Source organism: Paramormyrops kingsleyae, chromosome 1, assembly GCF_048594095.1.
Source record: "Paramormyrops kingsleyae isolate MSU_618 chromosome 1, PKINGS_0.4, whole genome shotgun sequence".
In the NCBI taxonomy this organism is placed as follows: Eukaryota; Metazoa; Chordata; class Actinopteri; order Osteoglossiformes; family Mormyridae; genus Paramormyrops; species Paramormyrops kingsleyae.
Genome location: NC_132797.1, coordinates 37850955 through 37870775, shown reverse-complemented (window position 1 = coordinate 37870775; position 19821 = coordinate 37850955). Strand labels below are relative to the sequence as shown.

Below are 19821 nucleotides of genomic sequence, written 5' to 3'. Positions count from 1 at the left end.
AGGTTGCTATTTCAGCTAGGTTTCCTGATGTGCACAGTGTACTCTCTGATGTTGACTGGCCTGTTACACCTGCACAAAAAGCATCTACATCCTAATGTCTGTCAACTACTGAGACCGTCCAGCTCTGTCCTACATCGCCTATCCTGTTATGGCAGTCTAATTCTGTCTGACTTTCTACTACCCTGGCCACCGGTTCTCTGCCGTTATTCCTCTACTGTCCGATCGTCCTCCGCTTTGGACCCTTTCGTAACTGCTTGCAGTTTCTAGTTACTTTTAGATTTGAAGATAATTAGTTTTTTTAAAAGATCATAATTCACCCAGCCCCTCTACAAGAGCATACAGCGAGTTGGGTCATTAGTGCCGCATTTGTGCTGTAAAAATGGCCATTTCTGCTGCTTTGAGTTTTAAGATAATATTTTTATGATGACATAAAAATGTAGATGGTGGATGGTTAATGATTTTTGCGGCACTAACAAACCAACCCGATTTATATAAGACAGTGCACAATTAAAAGGGGTAAATGTTCTATAGTCTGATAGTATCATAAATATTCTACACTAATTCCCAATAACTCCATTCTGCAAGTCTGAATTTCTATTGGTTCAATAACTGAAATTAATCAATTGCCAATGGAGAGGGGGGGAACATTCCCTCCCCACACAGCGGCTTACTACGAACTTAACTTGCCTTGTATTGCTTGATAGATTGCAGTTTTCTCAAGGGATATTTTGTCCTTCTTCCCCTTTCCCTTCATGTTGAAGCAGGCCATCAAAGAATTGGAGAAGAGCCTGAAGAAAGACAAATATGTTTTAAAAATTTAGTCATACTTTTGATTTTACGACCCAATACCATTTGTATTGATCACTGAATTGTCTTAAGACATGAAAAACAGTGTAAAGAAATTGGTAGCACATACCGGTCAAGAACTTTGTGGACACAGTCCTTGAGGTCTTTCCCTCCAACCCGAGATAGTTGCTGCACCTGTGGAGAAAAAAAAAGAAAGAAAAATATTTTACAGACTCCCTTAAAGAATGAAACTACAGGCAGTAAGAGTTTGTTTCCTTCATTTACAATTAACAATCCTGGAATTATTCTGAGAACTATATGTAATTGGGTGTAATGACATTTCAGCATCAGTTGGCATGAAAAGGTTTCAATCCTTTGTCAATATAACATTTCTATAATTTGTATGGATCAAGACATTCCTAAAGTTAAACTATACTGTGAATAGCTGCATTTAAAATACACATTTTATACATAATTTCCTCATAATGCATTAGGGTACCTATTCCTTGCTATGCTGAAAACACCAGGCTCTGATTTAAAACTGTGAGCACTCTGCAAACACAGCATTCAACTCATTATGCCATGCTTACTTGTGCACACAGTACATATACAGTATATATCATTTTTGAGACTGATGGAAATCCTACCAAGGTTTCAAAGGCTTCCTTGTCACCCATGTGTTGCTCAACTCTCTGAAAGTCCTCCATGGTCTCCAACCTCTCAATGCGGGTGGCTGAAAGGGCAGGTTCCCTTTGGTGAAGGCTTTTAATCTCCAAGTGGATGTCAATTAACTTGGCAAGCACCTTTTTCTGAAATTCTGAAATCAACAAAAATTTGCTGAGGTATTATTAGGCTTGGCACATATTTGTAAATACTACTACTGTGCCAAAAAAGATACTACCACAGGTTTAAGATGTGATGTTCAATTCAGTATTGCCATATTTGACATTCATCAAATATGTTCAACTTACTTGCTGTGGCCATTGGGAAATTGTCCTCCGTTCCTGCCACTACAGCATCTGAAAAAAATGTGTTAAACAAATTTGTGTCTTGTGATAAGGTTATCCTGTATCTTACAATAAATACTTTTATTGTAAAAAGACAGGGTACTGTAGCATTAACACTCACTTGCACTATCCCTGGGCCTCATCACATCATGCCTGGAACCGCCACTGGAGCCAACATGGTCATGCCTGGAGTCATCGCTGTGCCTGGACCTATAACCGAGTCTGGATCCATCATTATGCCTGGATTGTTCCCTGTACCAGGAGCCATTGCTGTGTTGGGACCTGTCGCTGTGCCCAGAAACATGGCTGTGCCTAGAGCTGCTGCTGTGCCTAGAATGTACACGGTCCCTATATTTAATAAAATATTGTTATTTCCTTTTTTTGTAATTGTACATGGTGCTCTTGCTTATCCTAGACTGACACTGTGCCCTGACCTGTCAATGTCCCTGGGTTTAGGATCTCTGATTCTCTTTGGAGTTGCATGTCGAGGGGCTGGAAAACACAGAGAATGTTCAAAGATTTCACATATGGGGATGAAATAGGCAGTGTAATAAGAGCCTAAACTCTGTTGCCCAGATTTCCCCTGAAACTGTATGCAAACTAACTCTGATATAGGCCAGCTCTTTACGATACCACTCTGCATCAGGCCACAATATTAAATTCAGTACAATGAATGTAAACGTACCAAGTAGCTGCATTCACGACAACTCAAGAACTACAAAATTCTACATAGTTCCTTTCAGAAAAAATGGATTACTAATACTCACAAGTTAAATTGACATTGGATCCAGCTGTGTTGTTCTGTACGAGCTGCAACTTCGTTGGTGGCTTTGGAAAAGGGGGTAATTTGCCACCTATACAATTTGACATGAAAAAGCAAATACGTTTAAAACAAGACAACCCTGTGTGTACTACAGCATTAAACTCATCAGTATTAAGTGTAGTGTCTAGGAACATTTACCCATTCTGCTCTCCTCCTCCCCCTGTTCCATATCATCAAAATCTATGAACAGTTCAAAATATGGTAAATAAAACAATATGGTCGGAACCCAGAGCACTGTTTTCAATTAATACATATTCAAATTCAGGAATATGAAAAATTAAAAACACACCAACAACAAAATTGTCAAACTTTCTTTTGGATATTTTCCTCTTTTTTCCGACCATTCTGTCCTCTGCCTCCTCAGGCTGGCTGGTTAAATTATAGTCCTCACATTCCTGCAAGTTAGCTAAAAACATACAATTCAAACTCAAAGAATTTCATCCACAATTATTTTTGCTGACTGCTGAGCATAAACCATTTGGTAGTCAAGATATACCTGAAGTAATTTTCATCTTTATTAATGGGAAAGACAGCCAGTTATCCTCAGGGTCCTTCTTCTTGTTAAAAGCTTCAATTTGTTTATTTGGTGGCCATCTGATAGTGTTGTTTTGGGTGTTGAGCCAATTAAGAGGCACTGTGCCCTCCATCTCTTTCCCATCCTCATTCCACACAGCCCTGGCGAACATTATCTGGAAAGGAGAATATAAATTTTACTTTAGTGTTAAAACAGTCATTTAACCAAAGCAACTTGAAGCAAGTAAACTCGCAGTAGCAGCAAAGCTCAATTTGACCTTTTCAATATGTGGGCTGTTCAATGCCATGTCGAAGTGGTAGTAGCACATGCCCAGTTTCTTGTGGGAGGACAACTACTTTCCTGAACAAGTCTCTCTTATGTACAAGTCGTCTTTTCATGTTTTCTGTATGTTTCTTTGAAAGGTACACTATGTTTAGAAGTGAAGAGCTGCATGGCTGCTGAAAGTAGGAGGCTGTATGATGTCTATCCAAGGTTTCACAAAGAAGCGACCCATCCGTGTTCGTCTCACACACAAAAACAAAACTGTTGTCCTTTAAGAGGAAACAGCGATCCTTTGGTTTGGAGGAAATAACTGGGTGGATGGTGCGCAGTGTCCCAATCCCATGGACATGCTCAATTTCAGACAATCGCCTGGTCACTTGTTCAGCAGGACTTCTCCCATTCCTCACATGCTTCTTCAGACATTGAAGATAATTTTCAAAGGGAAAACATGAAATGTCATTGAGCGATCTGTTGAACTGTGCAACATCTTCATGGAGATGAAGGAGTCCATGAACATTGTAAACACAGAATGTGTGACCATAGAGAACAGTGCAAGATGCAACAAAGTGCTTCATGAGATCATGTGCAAACTGAAGATACGAGTTCCGTATTGCATTGTCCGACTCAAGCATGATGGACATGGCCACAGTCAACGTCAAGAAATGCTTGTACCTTTCAGGACTCAGGACATTTCTTAGTACAACAGGACCAGTGTAAAGCAGAAACTGCCTTAACTCTGTGGCTTTCCAGCGCTCCAGTTCATCTAAGCCACGTGGTTGCCTAGCAAATTCACTTGGCATCTTTCCTCGGAGTGCCCCGAGTCTCACAGATATTTCATGCTTCTGCTTCACTGACAGATGGCAAAGTCTGGGGCCACGTGTCAAGAATGTCATTAAACGCCTAACTACACCCAAGCACACTATATGCATATAATCTAGAACAAATCCAGTCACACATGGTATTCCTACATCAATGAGCGGGGTAATACCAGTCTGGTGTTCTGTATACTGCAGCCTGTTGAAGGCTTGGTCAGTCCGAGGAGTGCAGTCCTGGGTCGAGGTGTGCAGAACTACTCTTCCTTCTATAAATTGACCTCTAATTGTGCACCTTTCACAACTCTCATACGAGTTATGACTCTTGATTGATTTTAAGTATGCCCTTGCTGGAGCATCACACACTACTGCTTCTATATGCACTGAATACAAATTCCCATTGTGCATTATGCCAGTCTGCTTAAGATGTTTGTACTCTGACAAAAAATCCTTTAGATACTCCCCAAGGGGGGTAGGCTTTGTCCCACCGCTAAAAATTGCTACTGTAAATGGATCAAAATGGCCAAACATTGCTAATATCGGCCAAAACTGCAGACTACTGCTTCTGAAAAGTGGAATCCCATCAATGTTAATCCTTAGATGTACACTATTGCCCTGCACCTTACTTAGTAAGTGACAAATACCCTTTTCCAGGCCATAGTACATGTACTGACCACCACATTTTGCCTCAGTTAATTTTGCTCGTGATGTAGCCAACAGTGTCCTGGAATCTACTGGCAACAGGTGCCCCTGCTTCCGCAGTATGGCTAGTAACTCATTGACAGACTTGTGTGTTTCTCTGTTCTTTACAGCCCATTGTCTCAAGTCATTTTCAAGGGTCACAGTCTGTCCAGATTCACCATTTGTTTGTTCTTCTGAGTCTGCAGAATCATTGCAAATATTGGGGCAGGAATCAAAACTAGGCCTTTTACTATTCACAGGCACATCGTCACAGTCACTATCAAATCTAGTTCCAGGTACATTGTCAGTGTCTCTGTCAAGTTCACTTATAGTCCCAGGCACATGCTCACTGTCACTGTCCAAACTGTCAGAATCTTGAAGAAGATGGTCCAACTCTCTCCTCCTTTTTCTCCACAATCTCAAGTACGCCATCTAAAACAGAGTTAAACTACATCAATTTACACTTAACTATAGCCTATGTATATGGAACTCCAAAGTGTTCAAAAGTAATATGAAATATATGAGAATGATATTGTGAAATACAGCTTATTATTGTGAAATATATTGCATTCTGTTATATGAATTTACTTATTATTAGAGCTGGGGGATATGGAAAAAAAAAATTATCACAATATTTATTCCTGTACAGACCGATATCAATAATTATCAATATTATAGTTTCACAATGCTGTTCCATGTAATAATCAAAATAATAAAAATAACCCTATTCTGACAAATAGAATGAATACATTGAAATAAACAATAGTAGTAAACAAATACTTATTTTCCAACAAATTTTACTGATTACATACAAAATTCCTTTAAAATTATAAAAGCTTATTGATTGTCAAGTATTCAAAGAAACATAGCTCAAATGAACAAAACCATATGATATAATAATGTAACAATGTGCAAAACTGTATAATATTGCAAATATGTTAAAGGGCAAACATAAAATAAAGCAGGACGGAACTGATTGCAACAAGTATCTTCCTCTATTCTTTGTCTCTTAAAAACTTTTTTAAATTCTGAGGTAGAAAAGTATCTAAAACAAACAAAAAACGCTTATTCAAAAAAATGCCAAATTATGGTTAGACTTTTTTGTCCGGCGCTGCAAAACGTCACCACGCATCACCATGTTACATGGTACAAAATCCTCGCGAGAGCAAGACGATTTGAGACACACCGTGCAGCACAAACTGGAACCGCCTCCGTGACGACACAACTTTGCCCTTATTGGCTGAAGATTTTAGTCACGCGCATGACGTTCGTATCCCAGGAAGTTCCAATGCGTTATCTGCTATTTCTCCCGAAAAGCACGTAAAGCAGTGAAAACTGGTTTTCAGTTCATTTACCTGGTAAAATAAAGTTTAAATAAATTACATAAATGTTCTAACAGTACACGTAAGGTAGTGGTTTATTTATTGTTAGTTACTGTGATGTTGCGCTGCTTTATTTGGTTTAATCGTTCAGTCTGTGAAGAAGGCATTCAAGTAAGAATTGCATTGTACTCTGTACATGACAATAATAACTTTGAATCCTTGAAATACATGTATTTGATCATTTTCCTTGCAGCTATCTTTTTACACAGAGCCACAATACACAATAATTTTATTCACTGCTAACAGTTTGTATCAGGAGTTGGTTATTGTAAAAGAAGTAATGTGCATGCAGGTGATTCTTGTATAGATTTATCTATACCCTTCTGGCAGTGCTGCCATTGCAGTCAGGTGTCACAGACTACGAGGAGTATAAGTAGTCCGACTTGGCTGCAGTCAGTTTATACTCCACCCTTGCAGCCTCCGGCAGATCGCGTTCCACGTTGCGTCAGCTGCAGACAGACCTAAGCCCAAGTAGAACGCACCCATTGCTTCTTTTTTGGCTGTTTTGCTAGCGTTCAGTAAACCTCTGCTCGATAGGCCATCGAGTTGTCTGTCTCAGCGCATTCTATAAAACGGAGCAAACTTGGTTGATCGAGTTTTATAATCTGTGTGTATCATCGTGATCATCATTTTTTATCGATAAAAAAAAATCGAGATCGTTTTATCGCCTAGCACTACTTCTTATTGTGAAATATGTATATATATTTTATTATTTATTTCATAATGCCGTTTTTCATCATTTCATGATGCCTTATTTCATCATTTCATGACGCTGAATGATGAAATACTTTACTTTTCCCGCTTTGCTGCAAAATGGAAGTCATTCCGCGCTCACAAGAGCGCTAAAAATATATGAAATCATATTTCACAATAAGTAAATTTATATAACAGAATGCAATATATTTCACAATAATGAGCTGTATTTCACAATATCATTCTCATATATTTCATAATACTTTTGAACACTTTGGAGTTCCATATGTACAGATGTGTCTTACCTTCAGATTAATTATGTGGACATATTGGTTTGCAAAAGTCAGCAATATGATTATTAAACAATGTACACAACTAAACAATGCTAAATACTACTTACCTTAAACTTCTCCACAAGGACGTGCAGTTTCTCAACCGCTTTGCTGCAAAATGGAAGTCGTTCCCGCGCTCACAAGAGCGCATGCGTGACAGTGTCGGCTTTTTCTTTTTTTTTAGCGCTACGGCAACAGAACTTGGTCAAACTGCACACCGGATGTGCATTTATTTTTTTATTTTTGGACATTTTAAAACATTGAAATTACAACAGCATGCGCTACAATAGGCACCAGAATTGACGCTGACAATGTTTACATGGAATTGACGATCTGTCTACAAATGTTCAAAAGTCGCCTACCTAGACGTTCAGCTTGAACTACATATCTACGTCCAAGAGGGGTCAGAGTTAGACGTGCAGATACTGCACCTGATTTGCACGTCGTGTAGACATCCAGATATGGTTCTGGACCGACCGACCCCATCTAGACATGATCTGCACGTCTGATGGACGTCTCATGTTTGGTGGGTAAGGACTTTATACTACGCGTTTTCCCCTCCATTGACGCCCATTATAAGGAAAAGGCTTAATGTAAAATAAAGTCCATATTCCTTGTATTTCGGTTTTGATTTCTTGTCAGGTGAAAGTCTTTATGACCAGGGGCCTCATGTATAACAACGTGCGTAGAATTCACACTAAAACATGGCGTACGGACAAAACTAGGAATGTGCGTAAGCAAGAAAAAATCCAGATGCATAAAACTGTGCGTAAGCACAGATCTACGCACATTCCCTTTATAAATCCCAATGAGCGTGAAATTTTACGTACGTGAACGAGCCCACAGCCACTCCCCCGACCCGCCCATATTTATGTATATTTGCATATGTAAATCTGTATAAATGCCCACTTTGTTCTATGTTTTTCTTAACTCTATGGAGGGCACCAGGGGCCCCTTGCATGGGGGGGCATTTCTTCCCTCTTTGGAATAATTACCTTATAACTTCAGATATAAAAGTCACAGACACATGCCTGATACCTAAAATCAAAGTTGACCCCTTTACAATTGATTGTAGGAAGTTCAATAACGAAATGAATAACCTGTGTATAATTTATGGACATGCGAATATAACAAAAACAGCTGGAAAAATACAAAAACCTGTCTTTGTGTCTTGGATTTTTGTAAATATTTCAAAAACTACATGATGGAATAGGTCCAATTTTAAAAATCTGGTTCCCAAACTTGTTTTCTACATGTGTGCCCAATTTCATATCATTTGATGCAGCCCAACAGGTTTTACGGAGGAAAGAGCAAATGGTGCAACTGGGAGCCTTTCCTATCCAAAACCTAACCTAAACTAATCTGAAACTTATCCAAAATGGCAATAGTGTAACTAGCAGTGTTTTTTGGGGTAGCAACTTTCTTTCTAAATGCATTACCACTTATAGGTCATAAGTAACAATTTGTCACACATCATCACCACACATTTGTAGGAAAATCTATATTTTATTCACACGACTTGTGCCAAACTTATCCAAAGCCTATCCAAACTGGCCACAGTGTAACTAGCAGTGTTTTTTGGGGTAGCGTCTTTCTTTCTAAATGCATTACCACTTATGGGTCATAAGTAACATTTTGTCACACAAAATCACCACACATTTGTAGGAAAATCTATATTTTATTCACACGACTTGTGCCAAACCTATCCAAAACCTATCCAAAATGGCCGCAGTGTAACTAGCAGTGTTTTGGGATAGCGTCTTTCTTTCTAAATGCATTACCACTTATGGGTCATAAGAAACATTTTGTTTCTAACCCTAACCCTGCATAACTGTGCCCAAACAAAGCCCGACAAGTGCCCCGCATAACTGTGCCCAAACAAAGCCCGACAAGTGCCCCGCATAACTTTGCCCAAACAAAGCCCGACAAGTGCCCCGCATAACTTTGCCCAAACAAAGCCGACAAGTACCGTACATAATGTTGCCCAAACAAAGCCGACAAGTACTGTACATAACTTTGCTCAAACAAGGCCGACAAGTGCCCCGCATAACTTTGCCCAAACAAAGCCCCGCGTAACTTTGCCCAAGTGAAAGCCAAAAGCGCTGCATTACTTTGCATACTTCAAAGCTTGACAAAGGCGATGCGGAACTTTTCCCAATGTACCACAATACAAGTGTTACCAAAGCAAATGTTAATTGTAATTTACTGAATCACGGAGTTATAAAAATCTATAGAATAAAAGAGTAAACTGTAAATAAATGTACTTATGTCGAGCGTTGCATCCTCTCCGCGCAAAAAAGCGTCCTCCTCCATCGAATCAATGGATAAAAGCGACACTTTCTTCCCCCGAACCACTCTTCAAAATCATCTTCTGTGCTTTCTCAACAGTGAAAGTCATCCGAGCCATTTTTCTTCAGTCAAAAAAGTTGTTGTCCGAAAATAACTGGGTAAACTCACGGAGACTACGTGCGCAATGCGTAATCGAGACACTCCCACAAATACTGCACCTGCAGATAATAAGTTGCGCATTCATGTCCCCAGCGCGAAAAACAATGCCCAATCAGCACATCCCATACCATTTTGCAAACCTTAGACACACCTCTATTGGATGAAGCAAATGACACTGTAATTTGATGTTCATGTAAAAAGTTTATTATGGTGAAACATAACCATGGGCAAAGGTTCAGTGTGTAAAAAATAATGTGCTAGCAGGGAAGCAGAGCATATATCTGAAAAAATACTTGACAATGAAGGATTACAGTGATTGATTTATGTACATAAGAGATCAAGCTTTCAAACGAGGGTAACTTTGTCATTTTATTCATTGGTTTTCTTCAAAAACTCCGAAGATAAAAAACATTGCACGAATGTACAGAATGCCGACTGACATTTTTCCGCGATGAGTGAGCAAGCTATTTGAGAGCATTACAGTCATATTTATGGAAAAATGCGTGTTTTGTCTTAATACTGTGACGGTTTATGAAGTATTGGCCGTGAAAGAAACAGTTTGAAGTGCTTAGTTTTCATTTTATTAACACTTATATTTTACTTCCCGACACTCGACCCGTTTAAAGATGGCTACCATGGTCATTTTATTTTTACTTGTTACAAAAAAACCATGGCACAAAAATTGCGCAACTTTCTACAGATATTATCTGAAAGGTTTTTTGTAGTGTAACAAGCCGTTTTTGGTTGATTTGATACATTTGTTTCTTTTATTGAACGTCGTTTTTTTTGTTATTGAAAATTTGGACGTATGCGTCCGAACCACTAGGCGGCGACAATGAAAGAGTTAAACAACAATGGACAAACCACGAGGGAAAAAGAAGTATTTCTGCGAGTGCGAAGTGGAGGTCATGTTAACAGAAATCGAGAAAAGAAAAGTGATATTATTTGGTGGTATAAGTGGCATCAGCAATAAACGAAAGTTGACGGAGTGGCACAGCGTGGCGGAGTCAGTTAAAAGTGTTGGTTCCAAAATTCGCACGGTGGCCGAAATTAAAAAGAAGTGGTCGGACATTAAAATCGATGTGAAAAAACGAGCTTTCTATTTACATAAGCAAATTCGTTCTCTGAAGCAATGTGCGCGCAGTCGATAGCTTCGTCTACGTTGGGAAAACTGGACATCGCTGCAAATTGCACTTTAATATTTACCTGTTCAACCACAGTGTAAGGAAATTTTATATATCTGGGCAAGGGCGTAACTTTGGCTGGAACATTGGGGGGGCGGGGGGTGGAAGTCTCCACCCATGACAGGGGAAACATGATTATTGGGGGGAGGTGGTCATGACCCCCCTGGAAATTACGCCCATGTATCTGGGTGACAAGCAGATTTTGCCGTCCCATACAACACCGGCATGGCGCGACTCAGTGTTGACTGAGAAATACCCGATCAGTCCGCAAGTTCTCGCTGAAAAGCACCTGTGGCTAAGAACCCGCGAGTGGACAGAACTTGTAAAGGAACAGGTAGCCTATAGCGCAATTCCTCATCGTCTGCTTTTGTTATGCTGGCCCCAGTTTAGCACACAGCTCCAAAAGGATTGCTCTTGGAAATCTGAATCGACTAAGAAGCCAGTCATCATCATGGGCCAGGAAATCAGTATATGATCCCTGAATACGAGCTCTATTCTGACTCTTCCATTTGCAATGTCCTCTAACAATGCAAGAGCAGCCATGGTTGGAATATTTTTTGTCTTTCCCTGCACCGTTTTATTGTCACAGATTGATTACGATCAGGTGACCAATGGCCAAATAATTTCGGTGTATTTCATGCAGACCGCGTCATGAATGCGAGTCTGACACAGTGAAACTGCAGTAGCACTCTTTTGCCAGTAGGTGCCTCCATTTTGCCAAATCGAGCAGAAACTTGCGTACGCCTTGTCTGGGGTTGCTGTGAGAATGTGCGTGGCGGTACGCCAAGTTTAGTTTTTATACATCTCGACGTGAGCGTGGAAACGGGCGTGCGCAACATTTTCGTGCGTAAGCACCGTTTATACATGAGGCCCCAGATGTGTGTGTGCGAAATTTGGTGATTATTGGTCGCTATTTTGGTACATTAAACCACATTAAGCGTTTTCATATTAAGCGTTTTAGAATGTCCCTCTCAAAGGTACTATGAAAGACCGGGAAAGTATTAGCTTACCTTATATATATAGTAATTATAACATTATTTCCGAAATGCGTACTATACATCATGTTTTCAGCATGCCAGCACTCAAATTTTTACACAGTATTCACGATTCTCCCAACCTTATCAAGTAAACTCGTGACTCGCCCATGCCGTTAGTTGACCAATCACAGTGTGATTGTCAGAAGAGATGTATATTCAGTGAGTTTAATGATTAATTTATTAAGAAGCGGCGAGAGAGTGACTAAAAAAAATTGATGCTGAAAAAAAGTGAAGAATTTGATTAGTAGAAGCAAAAATACAAAGAAAAGTGAAGAATTGAAATCAAACTCCAGGGGGAACCCTGCTAATAAGGTATTAACTTTCCGTTCGCTTAAGTATACAATGATATGCTCAGGGAGACTATTTTTAAACTCCTCCAACATTACCATTTAATCAAACATGGTAACTTTACTCACAGCACACCATTTACCAAAGAGCACCTCTTTTTCGCGAGCAAACTCTACATACGTCAATGAAGTATTTTTTTTTCCCACAAAATTTTTGACAATATGCCTCCGGCACCAATTCATAAGCACGTAAGATCGTAGCTTTCACTGTATCGTAATCTAATCCGGCCTGTAATGGTAAGGATGTACATACTTCCTGAGCCTTTCCAACTAATTTAGTTTGCAATAACAATGACCAAACATCTCGAGGCCAATGCAGTGTAGTGGTGATACGCTCAGATACGCAAAAATATGTATCTACTTCTGCTTCTCTGAATGGAGGAACCAACGCTACATGTCTACTTACGTCAAACACGTTCGACGAAACCAAAGGAAGAGAGGAATCAACTCGCATGCTGGCAGCGCGGAGTCGCAGCGAAACAACAGCTGGTGTCACAGACTCAGACACGGAAGTCGAAGCCGATGCAATCTTTATCGCCTCTACCTTGAGTTCCCGAAGTCGCATGTCCTTGTTAGCTGCAACCTCAAGCTCCACCTTACGAAGAGCTAACGCATGTTCACGCTCTCGCATTCGGTCCTTTTCCTCAGCCTCCAACTGTAAACAAACACACACTTTCATGCGTGCGTCGTCCCTAGATCCGCTTGAGTAGGACGAAGGATCATAAAGTGGCAACGTTAGACGTCCTCAGAGGTGGACATTTCAGGTCCAGAAAGTAAAAATCCAAACCAGGATTTTGTTTCAACCAACCAGCTTAGCATAAAGAGTCACAGTGTACTTAAACTGGTTGGTTGAAACAAAATCATGGATTGGATTTTTACTTTCTGGACCTGAAATGTCCGCCTCTGGATATCCTCCTACTCCCCTACTCACCTGGGGTCTCATTTATAAAACTGCGTAGAACTCATACTAAAAGTGTACCTGAACTCAAAAGATGAAAATGCCATACGCAAAGAAAAAGTCAGATTTATAAAAACGTGCGTACACACGCCTCCAAGCAATATACGCTTTATAAATTTTAAGATTCGATCCGGAGTCCGGAACGGATTAATTTCGAGAACCGAGGTACCACTGTATAAATTAAGTTAAGATTTGAGTCGGATTATATATTTTACTTATATATTTATTCACTATTATAAATATGTGACTGAATAAGTGAAATTAAATGTACTGTACAGTGTATGACTCATTAGCACAAGGAATTATTATTTATGTACTGATGCCACTCACGTTATTGCTTACCCTCTTCACCCACAGTCATATTTTTTTCTCCAAAATGTTCGCAAGCATGGGTCAGAGTTGGCATATATATGCACACATTCTGCTGTCAAGTTTGTTTCTATAGATCGCAACGTTTGTATAGAAAGAGGCGTATGCATCTTTTATGTCCCGTTTTGTGCATACACAATGGTTATAAATGAGACCCCTGGCCCCTCAGTAGAGTAATAGGCATTATAGATTCCACCTCCTGTTGTGCACTATGAATCGTATCAGCCACCGACACTACAGCTATCACTCCCTTCTCCCGATACTGTTGAATACAAATCCTTCTTCACCAAAGTTTGCAAAACAGCAATATCATAATATGTAGCAATCAGATAAAGTTCAGCTTTTTTACACCGCCTCAATAGTTTGACACTAGAGTTCACAATAAATGTACTAAGGGAAAACACTTCCATCCTACCGCACTAAAACACGAACTCTTACTGGTTGTAATTATTAGACCGCGGCGTGATCAGCCAACTAAACCCAAGCTGTCAGGTATACAGTTTGTTTCAATTAAACTAATAAAGGATGGGTCCCTTCGGCCGTGTATTGACTATCGTGGCCTGAACCAGATCAGTCAAGAACCAATACCTTCTACCCCTGTTGTCTTCAGTCCTTGATTTACTTCAGAGGGCTAGATGGTTCACTAAACTAGACTTACATTGGTTATCATTTGGTTAGAATCCGCAAGGGGGATAAGTGGAAGACTGCCTTCAATACGCCCAAATTCTTGGATTAACTAATGCATCGGCCGTATTCCAAGGATTAATTAATGATGTCCTTAGGGAAATGTTGGACAAGTTCGTCTTCATTTACCTAGATGACATTCTGGTTGTTTCCCAATCTGAACAGGATCACGTCCTACACGTTCGAGAGGTACTCCAACGACTGCTAGTAAATAAATTGTATGTCAAGGCGGAGTAATGCGAGTTTCACCAACAGTCCGTATCCTTCCTCAGGTTTATTCTCCGAGAGGGGTCAGTCCGGATGGATCCAGAGAAGGTGTCGTGGAGTGGTCCCAAGCTCACAACCAGAGGGAGGAACAGCGTTCCCTGGGTTTTGCAAACTTTTACTAGCATTTTATTCAGGGTTATAGTACCCCTCTCACGGCACTCACCTCCACCAAGGTCTGTTTTCAGTGGTCCCAGGCAGCACAACAGTCATTCCAGGGACTCCGCAGAAGTTTCACCTCAGCTCCTATTCTGCAGATCCCTGATCCCTCTCAACAGTTTGTAGTGGATGTGGATGCTTCCGTTACTGGAGTGGGGGCTGGTCTTTCCCAGAGGCATGTTTTGGACCATCCGTGTGATTTTTCCCCCATAAGTTAAGCACCACTGAGAGGAACAATGATATTGGCAATCGTGAGCTGCACTGTAAAAAAAATCCTGTTGTTTTTACAGAAAAAAACTGGCAGCTGTGGATACCAGAATTATTCTGTAAAAAATACTGTACAAGCGTAAACAACTTTACAGAAACATTTGTAAATTTTACTGGATTTCAATGTATAACAACCACCAACTACATGTAAAGTTTACTTGGTTTCAGTGTAGAAAAAGCAACGATTAGATGTAAATTATTGTCACACCCCGATCGTGCTGATCCTCCTGTGCCATGCCCCCCTCGTTAACCTCATGTCGATTCCCAGTGTTTCACAGCTGTTTTCAATTGTCTGTATTAGTTCAATGTATTTAAGTCCACGTCAGAGTTTGTTTCCCTAGTTCTGTCATTGTAGTGTTATGCATTGTGATATTGTCGTGTAGCTCCGTGTTATTGTTTTTTCCTTATGCCCTTCCGTTTCTCCATTAAGTCCTTTTATTTTACCCCGTTCCTGCTTTCGTCCGCCTGTTTCCCTGGTCCGTGTTCTCCGTGGCATGACAGAATGGCAGAACTCGCAACGAACACTAAACCTCGGATGTCTGAAGAGGAATACCTCAGCGTCACTAACGAGGAACTGCACTGGCTCGAAGAGCCCGAAGTACAGGAGGATCCCCTGCTTCGGGCTCTAGCCTACCGGAGCAGGGACTTATTGGAGGCGAAGTCCCTGCCCGGCGATGCGCACCTGACCAGAGAGGTGCGCAACAATATAAGGCGGCTGAGACGCGGGGTGGCTGAGTCTAAATTAAAACGGGAAGCCACAGCCGTTGGACTGGCGTACGGTCAGCTGTCCGAGCTGCCCGCAGCGAAGGCAAAAGTGGCCGGCAAAAGGAGGCAGAAGAAACGGAGACAGGGAAACACGCAGGTCTCCCTGGGAGCAGTCTATCTCTCCGCTGCTTCCTCTGTCGGATGTCGGGAGGACCCACTCCCGATTCTGAACCCGGCGGTGTTCGCTCCGGAGGTCACTGTCGCCACCGCCTCACAGCAGCTGCCTACCGCTTCGCGGCCCTCATCAGCAGTGCGTCCCTTTTCCGGGACTCGCCTGGCTTTTGAAGGGGCACAGTCCATTTGGGTTCCGCGGTTTCTGAAGCAGACAACACCCCCCATGGTTCCAGTGCCTGCAGCTGCTTCCCCGGTGACTCTAGTGCCTGCAGCTCTGCCCTCAGTGGCGCCCCCTACTGGCCTGGAGTGTGCGGCTCCTGCAGCGCCACCCGTGGTCATTCCTGCGTTGCTTGTCCAGACTCCAGATCTCCCCGTGACTGCAGATCTCCCCGTGACTACAGTGCCTGAGCTCCCAGCTCAGTCCCTTGCTGTTGCTACGGCGCCCGCAGCCCCTGCTGCTGCTTTGCCCCCTGAGACCCCTGCTTTGCCCCCTGAGGCCCCAGCTCAGACCCCGGCTGTCCCGGAGGTCCCCGTGCCATCCCCTGCTGGCCCAGAGTTGGTGGCGCCCGCTGCGGCGCCCCCTGCTGGCCACGTGTCGGCAACGCCCGAGGTGCCCGCTGCAGTGCCACCTGCTGGCCGCACGCCCGAGGTGCCCGCTACAGCAGCCCTGCCTGTCCCGCCCATCCAGCCCGGCTCTTCTGTCCAGCCCTTCCGGCCTGTTTTTCCTGCTGCACCGCCTGCCACCTCCCATGGAGAAAAGACTCCTAACCCCCCTGCACTGGTCCTAGTCCCCGAGGAGGACCCGGACAAACAGCATCCAGCTTCTTTTTTCTGTGAGGAAGAGGAGCTGTAGTGGGATCCCTCGGGGATCTCCCTGACCTCCTTCGGGACTCTTTCCCCCGTGTTTTCCCCAGTGACTTCCCCCTTGCCCTCCCTGGTGACCCCTCCACCCTTGCCCCAGAACAGCAAGTTCCGACCGGGTCCCCGCCTTTCCGTCTCCCGAAAAGGGAGGGGACACCGGCGCCGTGGTCGGGTCCCACCCGCCCTACCCCCTGGCTCGCCTTTGGTCCCCCTGGTTGTGGCTCGGGGGTCGCCTCCGGTTCCGCCTTCGGTGCCCCGTCGGCTGGCTGCGGTCCCACCTCCGGCACTTCGTCGGTGGCCTGCGGGTCCCCCATCTCCGGGTCGGCGATCCCCTCCAGGCCCCCCCCCCCCCCGGTGCCGGTCCTCGGCGTCGCCTCCGGCTCCGTGTTGGTCGCCTCCAGGCCCCCCTGCTTCGGCGGGGCGTCGGACGGCGCCTTCGCCAGCCCCGGCTGCGCCGTCGCCTGCCGCGGCTTCCCCCTCCTGCCCGCCTTCGCTGGCGTTCCCTCCATGTCCCCTCCGTCTCTCCCTCGTCCCGTTCCCTCGGTCCCTGTGTGGTTCCCTCCTGCTCCCTTCTCCCCTTTGCCTGGGTCCCCTTCTTCTCCCTCCTTATCCCGTCCGTCCGTCCCTCTGCCCTCCTCCTCACCACCTGCGGCGTTTCCTCCGGCTCCCCCCTCACACTCGCTTCGGCCTCGCGGTCGCCTGCTGCCCCTGCGGCTTCTGCCCCTTGCCTGCCTGCCTGGGTTCCCTGCGGCTCCCCGTTTCCCCCTGCCCTTCCCCTCACCAATTAGCGCTCATAGTGGCGGTGTTAGGCACTGCCCATTAAAACACATAGGGAGGGGAAACGTTGCCCCAGCACGTAAAAAAAGCCAAAAACGTGATCACAGCACGTTTAAATAGATTTTATGTCGTGATGGCTGCACGAAAATTCGTGAGACCGGGTTGAAACGACGCAGACGCGCTGCCCAGGGAATGTGCCTGTACTGTGGGGCAGCAGGACATCTCTTATGCTCCTGCCCTACTTGACCACCGCAGCCTGATGCCCAGACACAGGTAGGTACCTCCACTTTTATTGGGATTTCCCTGACTCAAGTAACTGTTCCAGTAGTTATTAGCTGCTCAGGGGAGGAACACCATACGCATGCTTTGGTTGATTCAGGTGCAGCTGGTAGCTTTATGGACCTTGCTCTAGCTCGTACTCTGAAGCTCCCCCTACAGGCCCTTTCCAACCCCATCGCGGTTATAAGTATCAGTGGAGAGCCTATCTATCACGCCCAGCTCCGTACGATCTTTGTATGTGCCACGCCCACCTCGTGTTTATGCCTGATTGTTCTCAACTGTTGCTCGTTAACCCTCTGGGGTCTAGGGGTAGGAAACACACTTTCACTGACTGGGGCATGATCACACATTTCTTCAAATATCATAAACTTAATTCATGGCATAAGAACATAAGAAATTTACAAACGAGAGGAGGCCATTCGGCCCATCAAGCTCGTTTGGGGAGAACTTAACTAATAGCTCAGAGTTGTTAAAATCTTATCTAGCTCTGATTTAAAGGAACCCATGGTTTTAGCTTCCGCTACACTAGCAGGAAGACTATTCCATACTCTAACTACACGCTGTGTAAAGAAGTGCTTCCTCAAATTTGTTTTAAAATGTTCTCCCGCTAATTTCCACTTATGGCCACGAGTTCTAGTATTTAGACTAATATTAATCTATTAATATTAATAAATTATTTCTTATATATTTGTTTTGCCATCACACTCATCTTTATTTTAATATATATTGTAAATATGTCAGGTTTTTGTTAAGTTTGAAATTTGACATCAAAGTATAGACATTGCAAAATGCAGTTTGGAACATTTGCAGAAACATTATAAAAGTACATAGTAAGCAATGCTGGCAGTTTTTTTTGATCCCAGATATCTGATCACCAAAGTCTTGGCTACATGAAGATGACTAAATGGTGTAGATGCAACATTCATTTGGATAAATAAAGAAAAACCTAATTCATGTCACTATTTCTGGCTCCTTTCATTGAATATGTAGCAACTTTCATGTGTATGAATGAGCCATTGCCACCTGGCCACGTCCCCAACCCCCTTTTATGGCGCTGAAGGGGATGTATCTGGATCGCGTTTCACCGTTGCGCTGTTAATCAAATTACCATGCGAATGTGATTTGAATACGCGCTAATGCGGCTATTTAAAATGTGAATAGCGATCTTCGGGTGAGAGCAGTACTACACGCCCCCGATGCAGGTAAAACAAAGTAAGATGACATGGTTTACTTTTTTGCCGATTTAACCTAATTAAAAAAACTTTAATACTTCCGACAATGGACATTTTGAAAAGAAGACAGATTACTGATTTAGCCAGCATTTTTTTCATGATTCTACATTAAGATTTCAGCGAGATATAAACTGAAATAGACGCAAAAAGTACGCGATGTTGCCGACGACATACTCGACCCCAGAGAGTTAAACTCAGTTTGTCTTGTGTATTTAGTCCTCGTCTGAGTCAGTCTTCCCCAGACTTGTCATTGACATTTGTATGTGTGCTTACCCTGGTCCTGTCCACGAATAAAACCCCTTTTACCCGACTTCCTGGCTCCTCTCCCCTGCTTGCCCGTTCGCCTGTTCCCGATCGTGACAGAATGACAAGTCTCCCTAAAGACGCACCACAGCAGGAGGACGATCTCTGGCTCCTCCTGCTGCATGAGGTAGCATATTGGCGCGAGCTACCGGAGATCTGCGGGGATCCCGGCTTGTTCGCCCTAGCTGAGGAGAGCTGGGATCTCCTCCAGGCGGTTACCCCACGGACGGAGGAGCATGCAATAGCGGAAGTGCGCTCCCTCCTACAGCAGCTCGTCAGCCAGGTAAAGGAGAAGCGGATCCGGCCTCTCTCCTGCACGGAGGTAGCCCCGCCCCCACCTACTGGTCCCGGTTGGCGTAAAAAGAAGAGGCGAAGGGGAAAGGGAGAGGAAGCCGCCCAGACTCTCTTCCTGGGAGCTAGCCAGGGGGCACGAGAGCTCACCGCCCGCCTGGGACGACACC

The 19821-nt window shown here is 43.5% G+C and overlaps 1 protein-coding gene across 1 annotated transcript; it reads right to left on the bottom strand.

Moving 5' to 3' along the window:
* Positions 1 to 577: 577 nt before the first annotated feature.
* LOC111841793 (uncharacterized) lies at positions 578 to 4167 on the bottom strand. The gene is made up of 10 exons (XM_072700543.1): positions 3113 to 4167; positions 2906 to 3022; positions 2755 to 2796; positions 2561 to 2647; positions 2228 to 2285; positions 1915 to 2123; positions 1758 to 1805; positions 1434 to 1603; positions 917 to 981; positions 578 to 788 (listed from the first exon to the last, which is right to left on the bottom strand). Exons 1-10 carry the CDS (start codon positions 3300 to 3302, stop codon positions 671 to 673), a joined length of 1104 nt encoding a protein of 367 aa, XP_072556644.1. The 5' UTR covers positions 3303 to 4167; the 3' UTR covers positions 578 to 670.
* Between the last annotated feature and the right edge of the window lie 15654 nt (positions 4168 to 19821).

Coding starts and splice junctions, on each gene's coding strand:
- LOC111841793 (XM_072700543.1), bottom strand. CDS start 3,302: ATGTTCGCCAGGGCTGTGTGGAATGAGGATGGGAAAGAGATGGAGGGC. Junction 2,797..2,905: donor GTTTGACAATTTTGTTGTTG/GTGTGTTTTTAA, acceptor AACTGTTCATAG/ATTTTGATGATATGGAACAG. Junction 1,604..1,757: donor TTTCCCAATGGCCACAGCAA/GTAAGTTGAACA, acceptor TGTTGATTTCAG/AATTTCAGAAAAAGGTGCTT.